A 17,236-nucleotide genomic window follows, 5' to 3' on the forward strand; every position below is an offset into this window, starting at 1 on the left:
TGAAATGGCTCACGTTGAGGCGCACGGCAACTTTATTGACTATCCCCTCATATTTGAGTGCTTGCTCGGTGACACGGAAGTTGCCACTAGAGTGACATTTGATCCACGCCTGCTTTCAAACTTCCAGGTGGAAGCCATGTGTGATCAGTTCGCTTCACTCTGCGCTCAGCTCGTCGGAAACGACGACACGGTGTCCCTCCTCGACGTAGCATATGCAAGCGCGCAAGAAGAGACAACGATCATGACATGGAACCAAGAGAGCGCGGGAGACCTGAGTGTCGAGGAACGAACAATACCCGAGCTCTTTGCATCGAAAGTCGCCCGTTGCCCCGACGCAGAGGCCATCTACGTGTCCGCCGAAGGAGAAAGCCGGGACATCTGGACGTATGCAAGGCTTAGTGCAGCCGTCAAGAGGCTTGCCAATCACTTGCGGCTTATAGGAGACTGCAAGCCTGGGGATGCTGTTCCCGTATGCTTCGAGCATTCTGTCTGGTACACCGTGTCCATCCTTGCTGTGCTTAGCACCGGAGCCTTTTTTGTGCCTCTTGATCCCAAGCACCCGCAAGAACGAAGACGGGACATTCTCGAGCAACTGGGCGCGAAAATCCTGCTTGGCTCCTCGGAAGGTGCGGCAGCGTCCACCGGCATGCTGCCCATTGTTCTCGAGGTGTCGTCGTACTTGGATCAACAGCTCATGGTCAACGAGTCGTCGCAGCCATCCAGTGTGCAGCCCGACGTCGCGTCTCCTTCGCAGCTGGCCTACATTCTTTTCACATCTGGCAGCACAGGCAAGCCAAAGGGTGTCATGATCAGCAACAGAGCCCTGGCTACAGCGCTACGCAACCATGTCGAGCCTTTCAAGATGGGTGCCCACAGCCGCGTCCTGCAGTTTGCTTCCCATGTCTTCGACGCCAGTATCTCGGAGATCATCGGCACACTCCTCCACGGCAGCACCGTATGCGTTCCCAGCGAGACGCAGCGCATGAACCCGCACCATCTTGCGGAGTTCATGGTGGAAGCCGATGTCAATTGGGCCTTCCTGACCCCTGTTGTCTCCCGGCTCATCTCTTCCACCCACTTCCCGTCATTGGAGACGATTGTGGTCGGCGGTGAAGCTCTCGCTCCTAGTGTGATCAGCCCCTGGCTAGACGCTGGCGTCCGCTTCATACAAGCATATGGCCCTACCGAGACCACCATCTTCATGACCGCCCACCACATGACGGCTCCTGAGCCACCGGCTATCATTGGGCGCGGTGTAGGGTATTCCAGTTGGATCGCAGACCCCAACGACTACACAAAGCTCGCGCCCATCGGCTGCGTGGGTGAGCTCATTGCCCAAGGGCCCTCGTTGGCGGAGGGCTACCTGAGAGATGAAGACAAGACCCGAGCAGTGTTCCGTCCGGCACCGGCTTGGGCTCTTCGGTTCTCTGGAGCTGCGGAGGGTAAAGTGTATTGCACGGCCGATCTTGTCCGCTACATCGGACCTCGGGGCGAGATGGAGTTTGTCGGCCGCAAAGACACACAAGTGAAGCTTCATGGGCAGCGTATTGAGTTAGGCGACGTTGAACAGCACCTGCACTCTCATCTCAGTGGCGTCCCTCACTTGTTTGTCGATATTTTGAACACGCACTCTATTGTCGACGGCAAGGAAGAAGAGCAGGAGCACCTTGCGGTATTCTTCTGCTTTGACAATGTGGTGAAAGGAGCCGATGTTCGTTATGACGACGATACCCTTCTTCAAGAGTTCTTTGGTGAAGGAAAGCAGCTGCTCGCCGACGCCGTTTCTCGTCTGGAGTCGAAGCTTCCCAGCTACATGATACCAACCCTCTTTGTTCCCCTGAACTTTCTACCTACCGTCACGAGCACCAAGGCTGATTGGAAAGCTATTAAGCGTATCGCCTCCAGCTTGGGAGCGTTTGCGCTTCGAGAGAAATATGCTCTCGAAACGGCATCCGATGCTATCAGACCACCAGAAACGGCTATGCAGAAATTTTTGGCAAGCTTATGGGCGTCTGTACTTGGAGTGTCGGAAGCATCGATTGGCCTTGACAGTAGCTTCCTGCGTCTGGGTGGTGATTCCATTACCGTTATCCGACTTGTTACCATGGCGAGAGACTCGGGGATTGACCTGGAGGTGGAAGTGGTCTACCGAAACCAACGCCTGGAAGCCATGGCCTCGGCTTGCGACGAGCTGCGCGTGGTTGAAGAGTCTCAGATCGTGCCATTTAGTCTTCTTGACGGTGCCACTACCTTGGAGGATGTCAAGACAAGCCTGGCACAAGCTTGGGATATGGATCCAGCATTGCTGGATCCGGCATTGATAGAAGATGCCTACCCTTGCACTTCCCTCCAAGAAGGAATGATCGCTTTGACCGAAAAGAATCCCGGCACATATGTTGCTAATATGATTTTCAAGCTTGGCCAGGGGGTTGACCCGCAACGCGTCAAGGCGTCATGGAATCAAATTGTTGCCGAGACGCCCATCCTGCGGACCAGAATCGTCTGGCTCGCCAACGGGAGAGCCATCCAAGTCGTTCTTCGAGAAGGCTGCCCTTGGCACATAGGAACCATTACAGGCCCTGCCGACAGCCAAGCCATGGAACCAGGGTTTGCACCCATCGGCTACGGCACACCTTTGTCACAGCATGCCCTCCTTACTCAAGAACCCACGAGTGAGGTTTTCTTCGCGTGGAACATTCACCACGCAGCCTATGACGGGTGGTCTTTGGACCTCTTGTTTGCGCGGTTCAGTGAGGTGTACGGAAACCCCATTCTAGCGCTCGAGACACCTCCTCGGACACCGTATGCAAGCTTCATTGCCCACAGCGAACGTGTCCGAGAGACGGCAGCGGCCTACTGGACTCAAACGCTGGAAGGGGCGAGATGCACGGATTATCCTCGACTATTTAACACCAGCACGCAACAAGGCATCCGCACAGATGCCACCTTGAGGCAGTCCTTCACCATCAAGTCCACCAGGCGCCAACTCGCTTCGTCAGATGTGACCTTGGCAAACCTCATGACGGCAGCGTGGGGTCTCACATTGTCGACCCAAGCCAGCGACGGCTCGGGCTCGCTGGATGAAGTCACCTTTGGCACAACTGTCTCGGGTCGCAATGCGCCTGTCGCAGGCATCGAGTCAGTTGTAGGACCTATAGTGACCTCTCTGCCCATGCGTGTGCCCCTCGGCACGTCGGCGACTGTCGGGACATATCTCAGGCAGGTCCAGGAGCAGAGCGTCGCAATCATCCCTCACCAGCAGTTTGGACTGCAGAACATTGCGAGGCTAAGCAACGATGCCCACTCTGCGTGTGACTTCCGCACACTCCTGGTGATTCAACCTGCCAAGCTAGCGGCGGTCGATCGAGGTTCGCCCGATGGTCAACAGCCTCTGCTTCCAGTTCACGACACAGAGGGCACGATTGAGGACGACTTCTTTACATACCCGGTAGTCTTCCAGTGCCAGATCCCCCAGCATGAGGATTCTGATATATCCCTTACCGTCGCATACGCTTCAAACGTGATCACGGGTGAAGAAGTCAAGCTACTTTGTGGCCACTTCCAGCAAGCCGTTCTCGCGTTATGCACCGCCCCTCCTTCTACACCTTTGACCAAGGTCAACTTGTTGGGCTCAGAAGACACGAGAGTTCTCACAGTGGCCAACGGTTCATCCTCTCCGCCTTACAATGAATGCCTCCACATTCTCCTCCAGGAACAGGCGCAGCTTCGTCCATCCGCGCCCGCCATTGACGCTTGGGACGGCACACTGACCTACTGGGAGCTCGACAACGCTGCCAACTCGTACGCCAACCTACTTCAGATTCAGTACAGGATCAAGGCTGGGGATCTCGTTATCGTATGCTTTGAAAAGTCCATGTGGTACTTTGTCGCGACCCTCGCCATCAACAAGGCGGGCGGTGCCTGGGTGCCCATTGACCCAACACACCCTCCGAGTCGTCATCAGCAGATTGCAAGCAAGACTGGGTCGGTCACAGCCCTGTGCTCTCGAGAATGCCGCAAGCACGTCGAGAACTTGGTGGAAAATGTCATCCAGGTGGACTCCGTGACGGCACCTTTCGCACAGGATGTCCCAGCGGAGATACAGACGGAGCGAGCATCATCACTCGCCCAGCCCCACGACGCAGCCTACGTCTTGTTCACGTCTGGCAGCACGGGCACCCCCAAGGGCTTCATCATGGAGCATCGCGCTGCCTGTACGGGTCAGCGGGCTATCGCAAAGAGACTCCAAATGACGAGTGAAACCCGCATGCTTCAGTTTGCGGCCTTTGTGTTCGACTTTTCCATTGGCGAGATTATCAGCGCCCTGGTGACAGGTGCCTGTGTCTGCGTGCCTTCCGAAGACCAGCGCATGAACTCTCTGTCCGACTTTATCCGCGAAAAGGGAGTGACGTGGATGTTCCAAACACCAGCGCTCCTGAGGACCCTCAACCCGGACATGGTGCCGACCGTGCGTGTGGTGGGAGTCGGTGGCGAAGCCGTGGGCCATGACATCCTTCACCAATGGTTTGGCAAAGTCCGGCTCATCAATGTCTGGGGTCCGGCGGAGGCTTGTTGTATCTCAAGCTCGCACCAATGGGCCTCTCTCTCCGAATCTCCTCAGATCATCGGCAAGCCGGTCGCTTGCCATTGCTGGATCGTGGACTGCGAGGACACAGAAAAGTTGCTGCCCGTGGGGGTTATTGGAGAAGTCGTCATCCATGGACCCAACGTGATCAAGGAGTATCTCGGCGATCCCGCCAAGACGGCCGCCAGTGTCCTGGAGGGCGACGCTCTGCCAGCGTGGGCGCAGAGGGAATCCACTCTACCCCCATGGAGCAGAGTCTACAAGACCGGAGATCTAGCGTGGTACAGACCTGATGGCTCCATGGAGTTCTTGGGTCGCAAGGATACGCAGGTCAAAATCAGGGGCTTCCGCGTGGAGCCGGACGAGATTGAGCATCTCGCCCGTGATCACCTGGGATCCCATGTACAGGTTGGTGTTGTTGCCTTTGAAAAGGGTGACTCGGGTCAAGGCAAGCCTGCCCAGGAATTGGCTGCCTTTGTATGTCCCTCGAACGCATCCAAGACAGCACATGTCGATCTTGTGGACGACTTGGACATGCTTGCGCAAGATATGGTGCTTCCCCCAGACACCGAGGAGCACAAGGGGATAGAAGGACTCCAACGCTTCCTAAAAAGCCGCCTACCATCGTACATGGTACCCACCGTCTTCTTCCCCTGTGCCTACATGCCTTTCGTCACTTCCGCCAAGCTCGACCGCAAGAAGCTCAGCGCGGTGGCCGCTATTCTCTTCAAAACGAATCTTGCCTCGTCTCGCGGCGTCCACAATACAAAACGGCAACCCGAGACCGATATGGAAGAAAAGATGCAGCACATCTGGTCCGAGATTCTCAACCTCCCCCCGAGCGACATTGGTCTCGACGACAACTTCATCACCCTGGGTGGCGACTCGATCACGGCGATCCGACTAGTCACCATTGCCCGTTCGCAAGGCATAAAGATCTCCGTTGCGCAGGTTTTCGCCGATCCAACGCTGTTGGCCATGGCTAGTAAAGCCAAGACCAGTGCTGCGGAAGCCTCCATGGAGACAGGTGCTGCCACCCTGGAGAGCTGGATCTTGCTTCCAGACACTTTGACTCCGTCTGGCGTGGATCGCCTTGTCCGAGACCAATGCCAGCTCCAAGAGGGTTGTGTGGTAGAGGATGCATTCCCCGTGTCGCCTTTGCAGGAAGGTGTGATGATGTTGACGGAGCGCTACCCTGGCGCCTATTTCGGTCGCTTCATCTTCCAACTCGGATCGCACGTTGACATCGGTCGTTTCCGAGCTGCGTGGGAGGCCGTTGTGTCCCTCTGTCCCAACCTTCGCACCCGCATCGTGCGCGGTCCGGGAGGTGAGCCACTGCAAGCGCACATCAAACACGGAGCGTGCTGGCAGGACACACAGGGGCTTGACCTGGCCACCTACATTGCATTGTCCGACAAGACGCCTCCAGGCTTCGGGTCTGCTTTGAGTAGACATGCACTCGTGGAGGATGGCAACACGGGAAAGGCCTACTTTGTCTGGGAAATTCACCACGCCATATACGACGGATGGAGCTTGAGCCTTATGATGCAGTGCTTTGTCCAGGCGTATGACCATGGCGGGACGCGCAGTATGGAAGCTCTTACGCAGAGTTTCAAGGCTGTCCCCTTCCGCAACTTCATCCAATTCACCATAGGGGCGAACAGTCAAGCCTCAGCCGACTACTGGAAGAGGGAGCTCGACGGAGTCAAGGCGTCTGCGTTTCCACCACGAGCGCGTGGCGATGCCATGAAATCCGGAATTCGAACTACTAATATACCTCTTCCAGCTTCCAACAAGACAGGCTTTGTAAGTGCGACCATTGTTCGCGCAGCATGGGCCCTGGTTCTCGCTGCCCATTCTGAGGATGCAGAGGACGTCTGCTTCGGGGCGACAGTCTCGGGACGCCAGGCATCTGTCGAGGGCGTTGAGTCCATGATTGGGCCCTTGCTCGCGACAGTGCCTGTTAGGACGCGCATCAGAGGCAACCAGAAGGTGGCCGATTTCCTCAAGATGATCCAGGACCAAGCAACGGGCATGATCGAGCACGAGCAGTACGGCCTCCCGAGAATCGCTCGGCTGGGTCCAGAGGCCAAGGCCGCGACGGAATTCGGCTCCCTGGTCGTCATTCAGCCCAAGTACTTTACGGACCAGAGCAGCCACGACCAGAGTGCGATGAGTAATCTCGTCGTGCTTGTCAACGAGAGCGAGGCCGAGGCTGCTGGTCCCAGTGTAAACGAGTACTACACATACCCCCTGGTCCTCCAGTGCCAGCTCATGGAGGAACAGGTGCAGCTCAGTCTCATCTACAACAAAGCTTGTCTATCAGGAGATCTGGTCGACCGTCTGGGAGATCACATGTCTCATGTAATCCACCAACTTGTGCAGTTCGCATCAACAGATCGTCAGGTTGTAGACATCCATGTTGCCTCGCAGAACGACGTTACCCAGGCGATTGCTTGGAACAGTCCAACGGATCGAGTGAGCTCTGGTACAAGCACCGACACTCTCCTCCATCAAGCCGTCACGCGCTGGGCTACGCAAGCACCCAATCACCCTGCGCTGGTTTCTGCTGAGGGAACCATAACCTATGAAGAGTTGAACCTTGTATCCACGCGTATGGCCAAGTTTTTGGTACACAAGTACGGAGTTGGCTCTTCCACAAGAGTGCCTGTCTGCATGGAGAAATCAGCATTGACTATTGTGGCTATCCTGGCCATCATGAAAGCAGGCGGCACCTACATTCCACTTGATCCCACTTTCCCCGAAGAGCGCTTGCGAGCCATCCTGGATCAAGTATCAGCAGAGCTCGTCATTGTCTCCCTGACTACACAAGACTTGTGTCGCTCGCTGGGTGTCAGGACATTGGTTCTGGAGCCGCGCGAGCTTGTAGAGTACTACGCCGAGGCAGGGTACTACCCCCTTGATCTGCCTACTATGTCATCTACCGACACGGCCTACATTTTGTTCACATCTGGTTCCACTGGCACGCCCAAGGGTATCCTGGTTGGCCACGGGGCAGCGTGCAACAGCGTCAAAGGCTCCGCATCGTCGGAAGGCTACGATTTACATCCCGAGAGCCGTATACTTCAGTTCTCCAACTTCATGTTTGATGTCAGCATCGCCGAGATATTTGGTGCCTTCATGTTTGGAGGCACCTTGTGCGTCCCATCAGACACGGAACGTCTCACTGGACTGGCGGACTTTTGCTCCGCGCGGGAGATCAACACGGCCATGTTGACAACATCTTTTGCTACGACTCTCCGTCCTCAGTCTCTGCCCACGATTACCACTTTGGTTCTCGTGGGTGAAGCGCCAACTCGCGAAGTCCAAGCTCTCTGGTTTGGCAATGTGAAGAGATTGGTCAACGCGTATGGCCCGTCCGAGACGGTCATGTTCTGCGCTGTCCACGTCTATAGCTCTCCTGATGAAGAGCCTTCAACCATTGGACGTGGAGCACTAGACGCCGACATCAGTTGCTGGATCGCCGCCACAGACCACCCAGAGCGACCAGCCCCTCTTGGTTGTGTAGGCGAGATCGTGGTTCGCTCCCCATCCTTGGCGAAGGGGTACCTCAATGACCCTGAGAAGACCCGACAGACTTTCCTTTCCTCCGTGCCCTGGATCCCTTCCACGCCTACGCATGGGTTCTACAGAACCGGTGATCTTGGTCGTTACAATGTCACGACTGGGACAATTGAGTATCTAGGCCGTCGAGACACGCAGACGAAGCTTCGCGGCCAGCGTCTGGACGTTGCGGAGGTGGAGCATCGCATGAAGGTCATTTCTCCAGAGAACACTGGCGTTGCTGCGATTGTGTCCAAGGAGTCTGACAGAGAGGTCCTCGTTGCCTTTGTAAGCCAGAGCTCAGCGTCGTCGGGCGACCCGGCTCGTTTGTTGCCAACCACAGAGACAACCAACGTCTTCCTTGATCAGCTCTGGAAAGGACTCAAATCAGCCCTCCCTTCATTCATGGTCCCCTCCCTCTTCATTCCCGTTACTCGCATCCCTCTCAACAATTCTCTGAAACTCGATCGCCTCAAGCTCCAAATCCTCCTATCTGAGGCCTCGGACGACAGCTTGCTCCAGTATACGGTACCGTTCAAGGCTGGGGATGATTCTTCCACTGTTTCCGAGGAGCCCCTAACACCCGTCGAGGCACTTCTGCGCGGTACATGGGCACATGTCCTAGGCCTTGACTCTAGTCTTATTGGCAGACATGATAATTTCCTCGACATTGGTGGCGACTCCATTACCATCTTCCGGATGATTGCTCTTGCTGATGAGCGGCACCTGACCTTGTCGGCTGCCGACGCGTTCGCCAATCCAACACTTTCTGCCATGGCTTCTCGTTGCGTCTCGCCAGACGCCATCGCGTCGCGCGGCCTTGAGGGTTCTGGTCGTGCTCTTCCACGTTTCAGCCTCCTACCTCAGGACATGTTCGTGGGCGAGATCCTGCGCTCGGCAGCAACACAATGCCAAGTCTCTCCTGAGTCTATCGAGAACTGTTTTCCCTCCACTCCCCTTCAGGAGGGCCTGATTGCCATGGCCGAGGGTGCGACTGCCTCGTACGTTGCTAGATACGTCTTCGACCTCCCGGAAGATCTTGATCTCCAGCGCTTCAAGCAGGCCTTGTCCATCCTGTACTCCTTGACCCCCAATTTGCGCACCCGCATTTTCTCCCATGCCGGTGAAGCATCATTCCAAGTCATTTTGCAAGATGACGTCCCGTTGAAGGAGCTTACCACCTCTGAAGACGACATCCATCAGTATCTCGGATCCAACAACAGCAAAGACCTTGTTATCCGACCCGGCTTTGGCCGTCGTCTCGTCTCCTTCAACCTGGTCTACACTGCAGATGGTAGAACACACCTCATCTGGGACATGCATCATGCTGTCTACGACGGGTGGACCCTGAATATGATGCTAGATATGCTTCGAGACGCTTATGTCCGGCAGACACCTCAAGAACCTCAAGTGCTCCCGCTGGATATCTACGTCCGCCACATTCTCGAGGCCTCCAAGGATCAAGAGGCTTCTGAGACGTACTGGAAGACCCAACTGTCCGACCACGAACCTTCTCATTTTCCCGGAGGAAATGACAGATCCTCGGGTTTCGAAGACGAGCCAAAGGCGAATTCCACCACCACGTCCCAGCATAGGTTCGCTCTCCTCCCGACCGCCGCTGGCACATCCACCGCTACTCTGCCCACCGTACTCCGCGCTGCTTGGGCTATGGTGCTTGCGGAACACTCAGGCACAAAGGATGTCGTGTTCGGCAATACTGTTTCAGGCCGTAGCGCGTCCGTGCACGGCATCATGAAAGTTGCGGGACCGACCATCACCACCTTGCCGATTCGAGTCCGGGTCCCTACGGCGGCAGAGGACAAGGACATCTCGACGCTGGACTTCCTTTCCTCCATGCAGACACAATCGAACGAGATGATTCCTTGGGAGCATACAGGCTTGCAGACCATTGCGAAGATGAGCCCGGAACTCCACGAGGCGTGCCAATTCCAGAATCTACTCGTCATCCAGCCCGGTGCCAGGCTCGAAAAAGACACGAGTGCGGACAGTATAGAGCCGTTTGATAAGATCAAGGTGACGGACAAGACGCACACATTTCCCGCTGGCCAAAGCCAGTACCACGCGTATCCTCTCGTCTTCCAGTGCTCCCTGCGAGGATCCGAGTCCGTCGAGATTGAGGTCATCTACAACACGCACTTGCTTTCGGAACAAACCATCACGGCGCTCTGTCAACAGTTCAGCTACGTCACACTTCAGCTGGTGGCGGCCCTCGGTCCAGGAGAAGCACCAAGGCCACTCTCCTCTGTGCAAGTGCCTTCGACACATGATCTCGCCAAGATGACAGCTTGGCCCTCGATCAACACCACGTTGGACACCCATGACGAATTTGCCCACGCCAACATCACTAAGCAGTGTGAGAAACGACAAGATGCAGAGAGTGTGCATGCGTGGGACGGAACACTCACATACAAGGAGCTCGATACTCTTTCCAACCGCCTCGCAAACCAACTACTTTCACTTGGCATAGCTCCTGGCACATTTGTGCCGCTTTGTTTCGAGAAGAGCAAATGGGCCATCGTGGCCATGGTGGCGGTGATGAAGGCTGGTGGTGCCTTTGTCCCCGTGGACCCTACGCATCCTCGCAACCGCATCGTTTCCCTGATCCGAATGGTCTCGGGTGACCATGTGGCCCTCTGCTCGCCCTCTACTGCCTCTGTGCTCAGCGGTACGGCGACTCATGTCCTGCCCATCTCCACGGCTTTCATGGCCCAACTGGAGAACACAACCCCCCGCGATCTCTCTACGCTGGACAGCAACACGGATCCTTCTCCCGCTGCATATGCCATCTTCACATCAGGCACCACCGGTGAGCCGAAATGCGTTGTGGTCAGCCACCGTGCGCTGTGCTCCAGCAGCGCAGGGCATGCCAGAAGCATCGGGTTGGGCCCCGGGTCTCGCGTGCTCCAGTTCTCCAACTACGTCTTCGACGTCAGCCTCGGCGAGATGCTTTCGACCCTGATGGTGGGCGGCGCCGTCTGCGTCCCGTCAGAAGACGATCGGATGGGAAGCAGGCTTGCCGCATTCATCGCCAGCAGCCGCACAGACACGGCCATGCTCACGCCTTCTGTTGTCCAGACGCTGCATCCCTCAGAAGTACCTGGTCTCAAGACGCTGGTCCTCGGTGGTGAGGCCCCGACCAAGGAGAATGTGAGGACGTGGCACGGTCGGGTCAAGTTGCTCAATGGCTACGGGCCCGCCGAGGCCTGCATCTACTGCAGCGTCGCGGAGGTGTTTGACCCTGAGGAGGACCCGACCATCATCGGTTCGGGCTCCAACTTCCACCTCTGGGTGATGGATGTCAAGAACCCCAGCCGTATCGTGCCGCCCGGCTGCGTCGGTGAGCTTCTGGTCGAAGGGCCCGGCCTGGCCGATGGTTATCTGGGCAACCCCGTCGCAACGCGTGACGCCTTTGTCGAGGTCGACACGAGCACCTGGTCGGCATCGGGGCTCGTCCAGCAAGGTGCCTTGCCAGTCAGAAGAATGTACCGCACGGGCGACTTGGCCCAGTACTGCCCGGACGGCCGCGTCAAGTACCTGGGTCGCAAAGACAGCCAAGTCAAGATCCGTGGTCAACGAGTGGAGCTTGGTGATATCGAGTACCAAGTCCAGAAAATTACGGCAAATCTCCAAGACGCCATCAAGCATTGTGTCTCTGACGTTCTAAACGTGGGTAGTCGCCAGACTCTAGTGGTTGTGCTAAGCCACGGCGAGGCGAGCCAACACGCAATGACGAGACCTATCATGGCTACGCAAGCATTCAAGAAGGAGATCGCACAAGGCCTCCAGGTCCTAGACGCGGCTCTACCTCCCTACATGGTCCCTCGTCACTTCATCCCCGTGACGAGCGTGCCCTGCAACGCCTCGGGCAAGATCGACCGGAGAAGACTGCGCCGCGAACTCGAGGTTCTGACGGCGGCAGACATGCAAGCATTTTACGTCTCCTGCGATTCATCGGAAGAGGTAGAGGTCGTGGGAACTTCAACGCCTACCAACTCTGTGGAGCGCAGCATTCACTCCATCTGGGCAGACGTACTACGCCTACCGCCCAAGGCCTTTGGGGTGACAGAGAGCTTCACTCACCTTGGAGGCGACTCTATCAATGTCATCAGTATGATCAAGAAGATTGAGGCTCGTCTCCAGGTCAAGATGAGTGTCCGGGACTTCAACGGCCGCACCACAACCGTGGCTGGTCTGGCGAGAACAGTCGAGGCGAGTCGAACAAGCACAAGCACGAGCTCGGCGTCCGAGTCCGACTTGTCGTCTGACGTGCCCTCTGTGGATCTACCAAAGGAGATAGCCACGCTCACTGATGAGGTCACATCTCGTTTGGCTGTGGATAATTGGAGAGGTCTATCTACGACAGCAGCCGGTGTCTCGACCGTGTTCCTCACGGGCGCCACTGGATTCCTCGGCAACGAGATACTTCGCCAGCTTCTCCTCTCACCCAAGATATCCCGCGTCGTCGCCTTGGTAAAAGCTTCCTCACCTGAGGCCGGCCTTGGCCGCATCGTCAAGTCCGCGACCTTGGCTGGCTGGGCATCCCACCTCCACCCAGCGGCACTGCGCAAGATGGAGATTTGGCCAGGCGACTTGTCATTGCCTCGTCTAGGCCTGACAGCAGAGCAATGGTCCCGCTTGACACGGCAAGGCCACGGAGACAGGGAGCATGGAATCGACGCCATTGTTCACAACGGCGCCTCTGTCAACTGGTTCACCGATCTGGAGGGCCTATACGCAGCCAACATCACCTCCTCGGTGCAGCTCGTTTCGGCTGCCCTCGAGGGCGGATCCAGATTCGTGTATGTGTCAGGGGGCGTCAAGGCCGTCAACACACAAGACCACCAGATGGAGGTGGCGAGGCAGCTCTCTAAGACGGGGACCGGCTATGTCCAAAGCAAGTTTGTGGCCGAAAGCGTCATCCACAACATTGCCGCCACAATCTCGGGTCCGAACCCAATCTCCATCGTGAAGCCTGGTGGCATCGTCGCGGCTGTGTCCTCTGATGGCGTCTGTAACTCGGACGACTTCCTCTGGCGGATTGTGGCCACGGCTACCGCACTCGGAGCCTACCCTATGGAGCCCGACGACCACTGGCTTTTCCTCGACGACGCGCAGAGTGTCGCCCAAGTTGTGTTGGCGCAGCTCGACACCAGGCTCCCTGAGTCTGGTGAACATGAATCCTTTGTGGACACGCAGTGCGGGCTGAGCGTGCCCGCCTTCTGGGAGATCGTCAACGAGGAACTGTCTCCGGAGGCCTCAACCCTCCGCGCCCTGTCTTGGGATGAATGGTCCTCGGCAGCCCGCACGCACATGGAAGCCGTGGGACCAACGCACCCCCTTTGGCCTGTCCAGCACTTTCTCGGACAACTGGCCACCGGCAGTAAACCCGCGGACGGCTACACGGAGCAAGACACGCACCGGGTGACAGAAGCCGTCCGCAGCAGCTTTCGCTATCTTCGCCGGGCGGGCTTCATCTCGCCAGGCGCTACGGCTGTCTCGCATCTCGAAGGTCAAGGTATCGCGCCCCGCCAGGACGGAAAGATGGAACTGTTTGGGCGGTCTTCGGCGCGACAAGTCCCCTTTCCAGGTGGTTCTCCCTGATATCAAGTGCAACACCTTGAGGGACAGTGGAGTCGGGGCCTGAAGAGTGTTCTGCATTTTTTCTCCTTTGTCTTTTTCTTAGTTACAAGTTCTTTTGTCATACACAAAACACGTTAATAGACTGCGCATTTGACGAAATGAGAGATGATATTTCTGTGAACGCATTGCTCTTGCGCCTGTCTACTACGAGTGTCCCTCCTCTATTGAACCAACCCTGCGATGCTTTCTATGGTGTCGACCATCATCACTCCTTGTCCTCGGGCTTGGCTGTCCACCACCTGTGAATGGCGCGTCCATAAAAGTATGTCTCAAAGGTGCCCCAGATGCCGATGAGGACATAGACGAGGATCTTCATGTTCTTGCTGAGACCCAGACCATCGAGGCTGAACTTGGGATACTGCGGGTTCATGTTGGGCGGGGGCGTCTGCTGTCCCGTCTTGGGCGACTGGCTGGGAGAAGACTCGGCGGTGGTCTTGTCGGATGTTCTCTGGGCGCCGTTGAGAAGAGCCGACCGCGTCGTAAAGGGCTGACGGGCGATGCGTTGCGACGCCAGCGCTGGCTGGAGAAGGCGGCACGCTTGGGGCCTTGCCAGCGCTGCGCGACTCGCCGCGGCGGCCATGCTGGATGCGATCATGGCGATTGTTGTGTTTGCGAATGAAGATGACTGGAATTTCACGATGCGATGGGCTTGATGACGGTTCTTTGAGGGCGTGACGTGGAGTGGACTGGAGTGGACAACTGGACTCGCTACGAAGACTGGAAGCGCTGGATTCACTGGAAATTTCCGAGATTTCCCACTGGGAGCGCGCCTAGCAAGACCCATGTCTCGCGTATCGACGGCTGTCGCTCTTCCTGGCAGGGGTCCAGCCTGTGCTGTAGCCTCTGGGCGGGCATTATTGGTTGGCCTACGCGACCCTACTCTTCGCCGCGTGTGTGTCCCTAATTCATTGTTGTTATTCATAACTATCAAGTGTCTGGACGACTCGAGACTCCGATGGCCTCGTTCATTCATCTGCTACCAACATGAAGTGGGCTCCGGAGAATAAAGATACGGACACGCCTAGCTCCAGGGGGCGCAGCGGAAACTTGGCCCTGCCGCCCTGAAGGAATGGTGTGGTGCGGGCCCTGCGGGGGGTTAGGCTGAGCCCTGCTAGCGGAATGGAGCACGTCGCGTCTCCCGCCCGTAGCGTTGAGCTAATATGGACTTGGCATTCATCATGTCCGCCTCACGTCACATTGTGTGAAGGCTCAAATGCTCAATGTGCAGGGCATCAACAATGCTCGCTCATGCCGTGTGAATGTGTCTTGGTGGCTGGCTGCACGTTGTGTGGTGAGGCGTCTCGTGGTAAATACTGCGCTCTGTTCTACACGCCCCCGGTGAGTAAGCCAGAGCAGGGGTCACACTAATACGCCACGAAGCTACGTACTGTAGGTAAGATATGTACAGTCAGTCACCGCTGACTGATGAGGTGACAAAGGTCACTGTATTACTCAAGGTCTAGTCCTCGCATGTGCAATTGCTGCTCGTGCCGCACGGGCCTGGGACGTGTGTACGTACCAGCACGCCGTTCGCCGCCCATCAACTACCGGCTTACCCTACAGACATTTGGTCTTCAACTCGGCTGGAAAGATTGGCGGCGAGTAATCGTTTACCTGCTGTAGATTTGCCTCTGGGAGAACATAGACCTAATTCCGAAACGTATGCGGCAGCTAGTTCAGGGATAATTGACTCTTCTGCTTCCTGTTAGCAGCAAACGGTGTTACCGCTTCGCAAACAACCCAAGCGTCCATCCGGTTAATAGCAATAGATCATTGTCCAAAACCACACGTACATACAATGGCCCACCAGAAGATTGTTGGAAGCCCAGGAGTCTGCAATGTTGTCAAGATCACCCCAGAGAAGAGTTCGCGGCCAGCCGACGCAGAGGCCAAGGCACACCACCCAAAACCTGGCAAGGCAGCGTTCCGCAACCCGTGGCCAAGCTGGCAGGAAATCCCTCCCGATGCACTCAAGGCGCACGTGATGCAGTCAGTACCTGTCCGCGATGGCCTCGACACAAGAAATGACTGACCAGGAGGTACTAGGCGAAATTGGCTCAGTACTTGGACACAGTGGGTGCTCTCCTCGCAACTTGCATGTGGTTAGATTACAGCTGACGCCCGTCACCAGTCCATCGACGGCTGAATCCGATGTAAGACGTCTCTCTCTTTCTTCTCGCAGGACGTCTGTCAAATCGTCAGAAGACACTAACGCCGCATCAATTTTCAGTTTCCGATCAGAAAACCCGACCTCGCCAGGGACCGGCTCGTCCCACACGACGCGGGCCGTCTGCACGCAACATGGCTCGGTCACGCGTGCTACTTTGTCGAGTACCCCTCGGGCCTACGTGTTCTGTTTGATCCTGTCTTGACGGACCGGTGTTCTCCGTCTTCATGGATCGGGCCGCGGCGGTTTACCCCGTCACCCTGCCAGATCAGCGATCTCCCGTTTGTGGACATTGTTGTCATCTCACATAACCACTACGACCATGTAAGATCAGTATCCTATGAAAGGGTGTTCGACCCACGCTGACGCCAGGCACGGGACAGCTGAGCTATCCGACCGTCAAGGAGATCCAGGTTCACCACCCCAACGCGCACTTCTTCGTACCCCTCGGCAACGCGGCTTGGTTCGCGTCTTCAGGCCTCCACAACGTCACCGAGATGGACTGGTGGGAGCAGGCCAGCGTGTCCATCCCAACGGGCCACGATGGAGACGGATCGCGCCCCCTCTCAGCGACCGTGTCTTGCCTGCCTGCGCAGCACACCACAGGCCGAGGGCCTTTTGGTACGGACAAGACATTGTGGGCATCGTGGGGTGTGGCCTCCGACGAGGCATCCGTTTTCTTTGGAGGGGACACGGGCTACCGCTTCGTGCCCTGGCTCAAGGACGACCAGGACCGCGACTGGGATGACGAGTACGCCGCGCTCCCTCGCTGTCCGGCTTTCGCGCAGATTGGAGATCTCCGGGGCCCGTTCACCTTGGGTCTCCTCCCTATCGGGGCCTACGAGCCCCGTGCGCTCATGTCTTCCATCCACGCCAACCCCCGGGATGCCGTCGAGATCCAGAGAGACGCGCGCTGCCGGCGCGCTCTGGCCATGCATTGGGGCACTTGGGTGCTGGGGGATGAGCCTGTGCAGGAGCCGCCCCGGAAGCTGGCCGAGGCGCTCGTCGCTCTCGGCTTGCCGGAAAGGGGCCTATTTGACGTGTGTGACATTGGCGAGAGGGTCTCTATTCCGCTGGACGGGTAGGTAGCTACGATAGGAAAGGCCTTGACACTGCCTATCTTCTGTTCAACCTAGACTTAAATTGATGTTACCTCAAAAGAGTGGGGGGGGGGGGGGGGGGGGGGGGGGGGGGGGGGGGGGGGGGGGGGGGGGCGGCGGGGGGGGGGGGCGGGGGGGGGGGGGGGGGGGGGGAGAAGG

At 57.2% G+C, this 17,236-nt stretch overlaps 3 protein-coding genes across 3 annotated transcripts in view; 2 read left to right on the forward strand and 1 right to left on the reverse strand.

Moving 5' to 3' along the window:
- F5Z01DRAFT_615677 (uncharacterized protein) overlaps positions 1–13,771 on the forward strand; it is a gene marked incomplete at both ends in the record, with an annotated part of 28,263 nt that extends 14,492 nt beyond the window's left edge. Inside the window, one exon of the mRNA XM_046260873.1 lies at positions 1–13,771. This exon is cut by the window's left edge and continues 14,492 nt beyond it. Coding sequence (XP_046122213.1) covers positions 1–13,771 — 13,771 coding nt within the window.
- A 244-nt stretch (positions 13,772–14,015) lies between these two features.
- F5Z01DRAFT_633276 (uncharacterized protein) lies at positions 14,016–14,390 on the reverse strand (the record flags this gene model as incomplete). Its single annotated transcript, XM_046261936.1, has 1 exon — positions 14,016–14,390. The coding sequence occupies one exon, from the start codon at positions 14,388–14,390 to the stop codon at positions 14,016–14,018; it is 375 nt and encodes a 124-aa protein (XP_046122214.1).
- An 806-nt stretch (positions 14,391–15,196) lies between these two features.
- F5Z01DRAFT_328272 (beta-lactamase superfamily domain-containing protein) lies at positions 15,197–17,136 on the forward strand. The gene is made up of 5 exons (XM_046259079.1): positions 15,197–15,799; positions 15,857–15,883; positions 15,942–15,963; positions 16,041–16,301; positions 16,361–17,136. The coding sequence occupies exons 1-5, from the start codon at positions 15,609–15,611 to the stop codon at positions 17,060–17,062; spliced, it is 1,203 nt and encodes a 400-aa protein (XP_046122215.1). The 5' UTR covers positions 15,197–15,608; the 3' UTR covers positions 17,063–17,136.
- The last annotated feature ends 100 nt before the right edge of the window (positions 17,137–17,236 follow it).

Source organism: Emericellopsis atlantica, assembly GCF_019669845.1.
Source record: "Emericellopsis atlantica unplaced genomic scaffold F5Z01scaffold_3, whole genome shotgun sequence".
NCBI classification, from domain to species: Eukaryota; Fungi; Ascomycota; class Sordariomycetes; order Hypocreales; family Bionectriaceae; genus Emericellopsis; species Emericellopsis atlantica.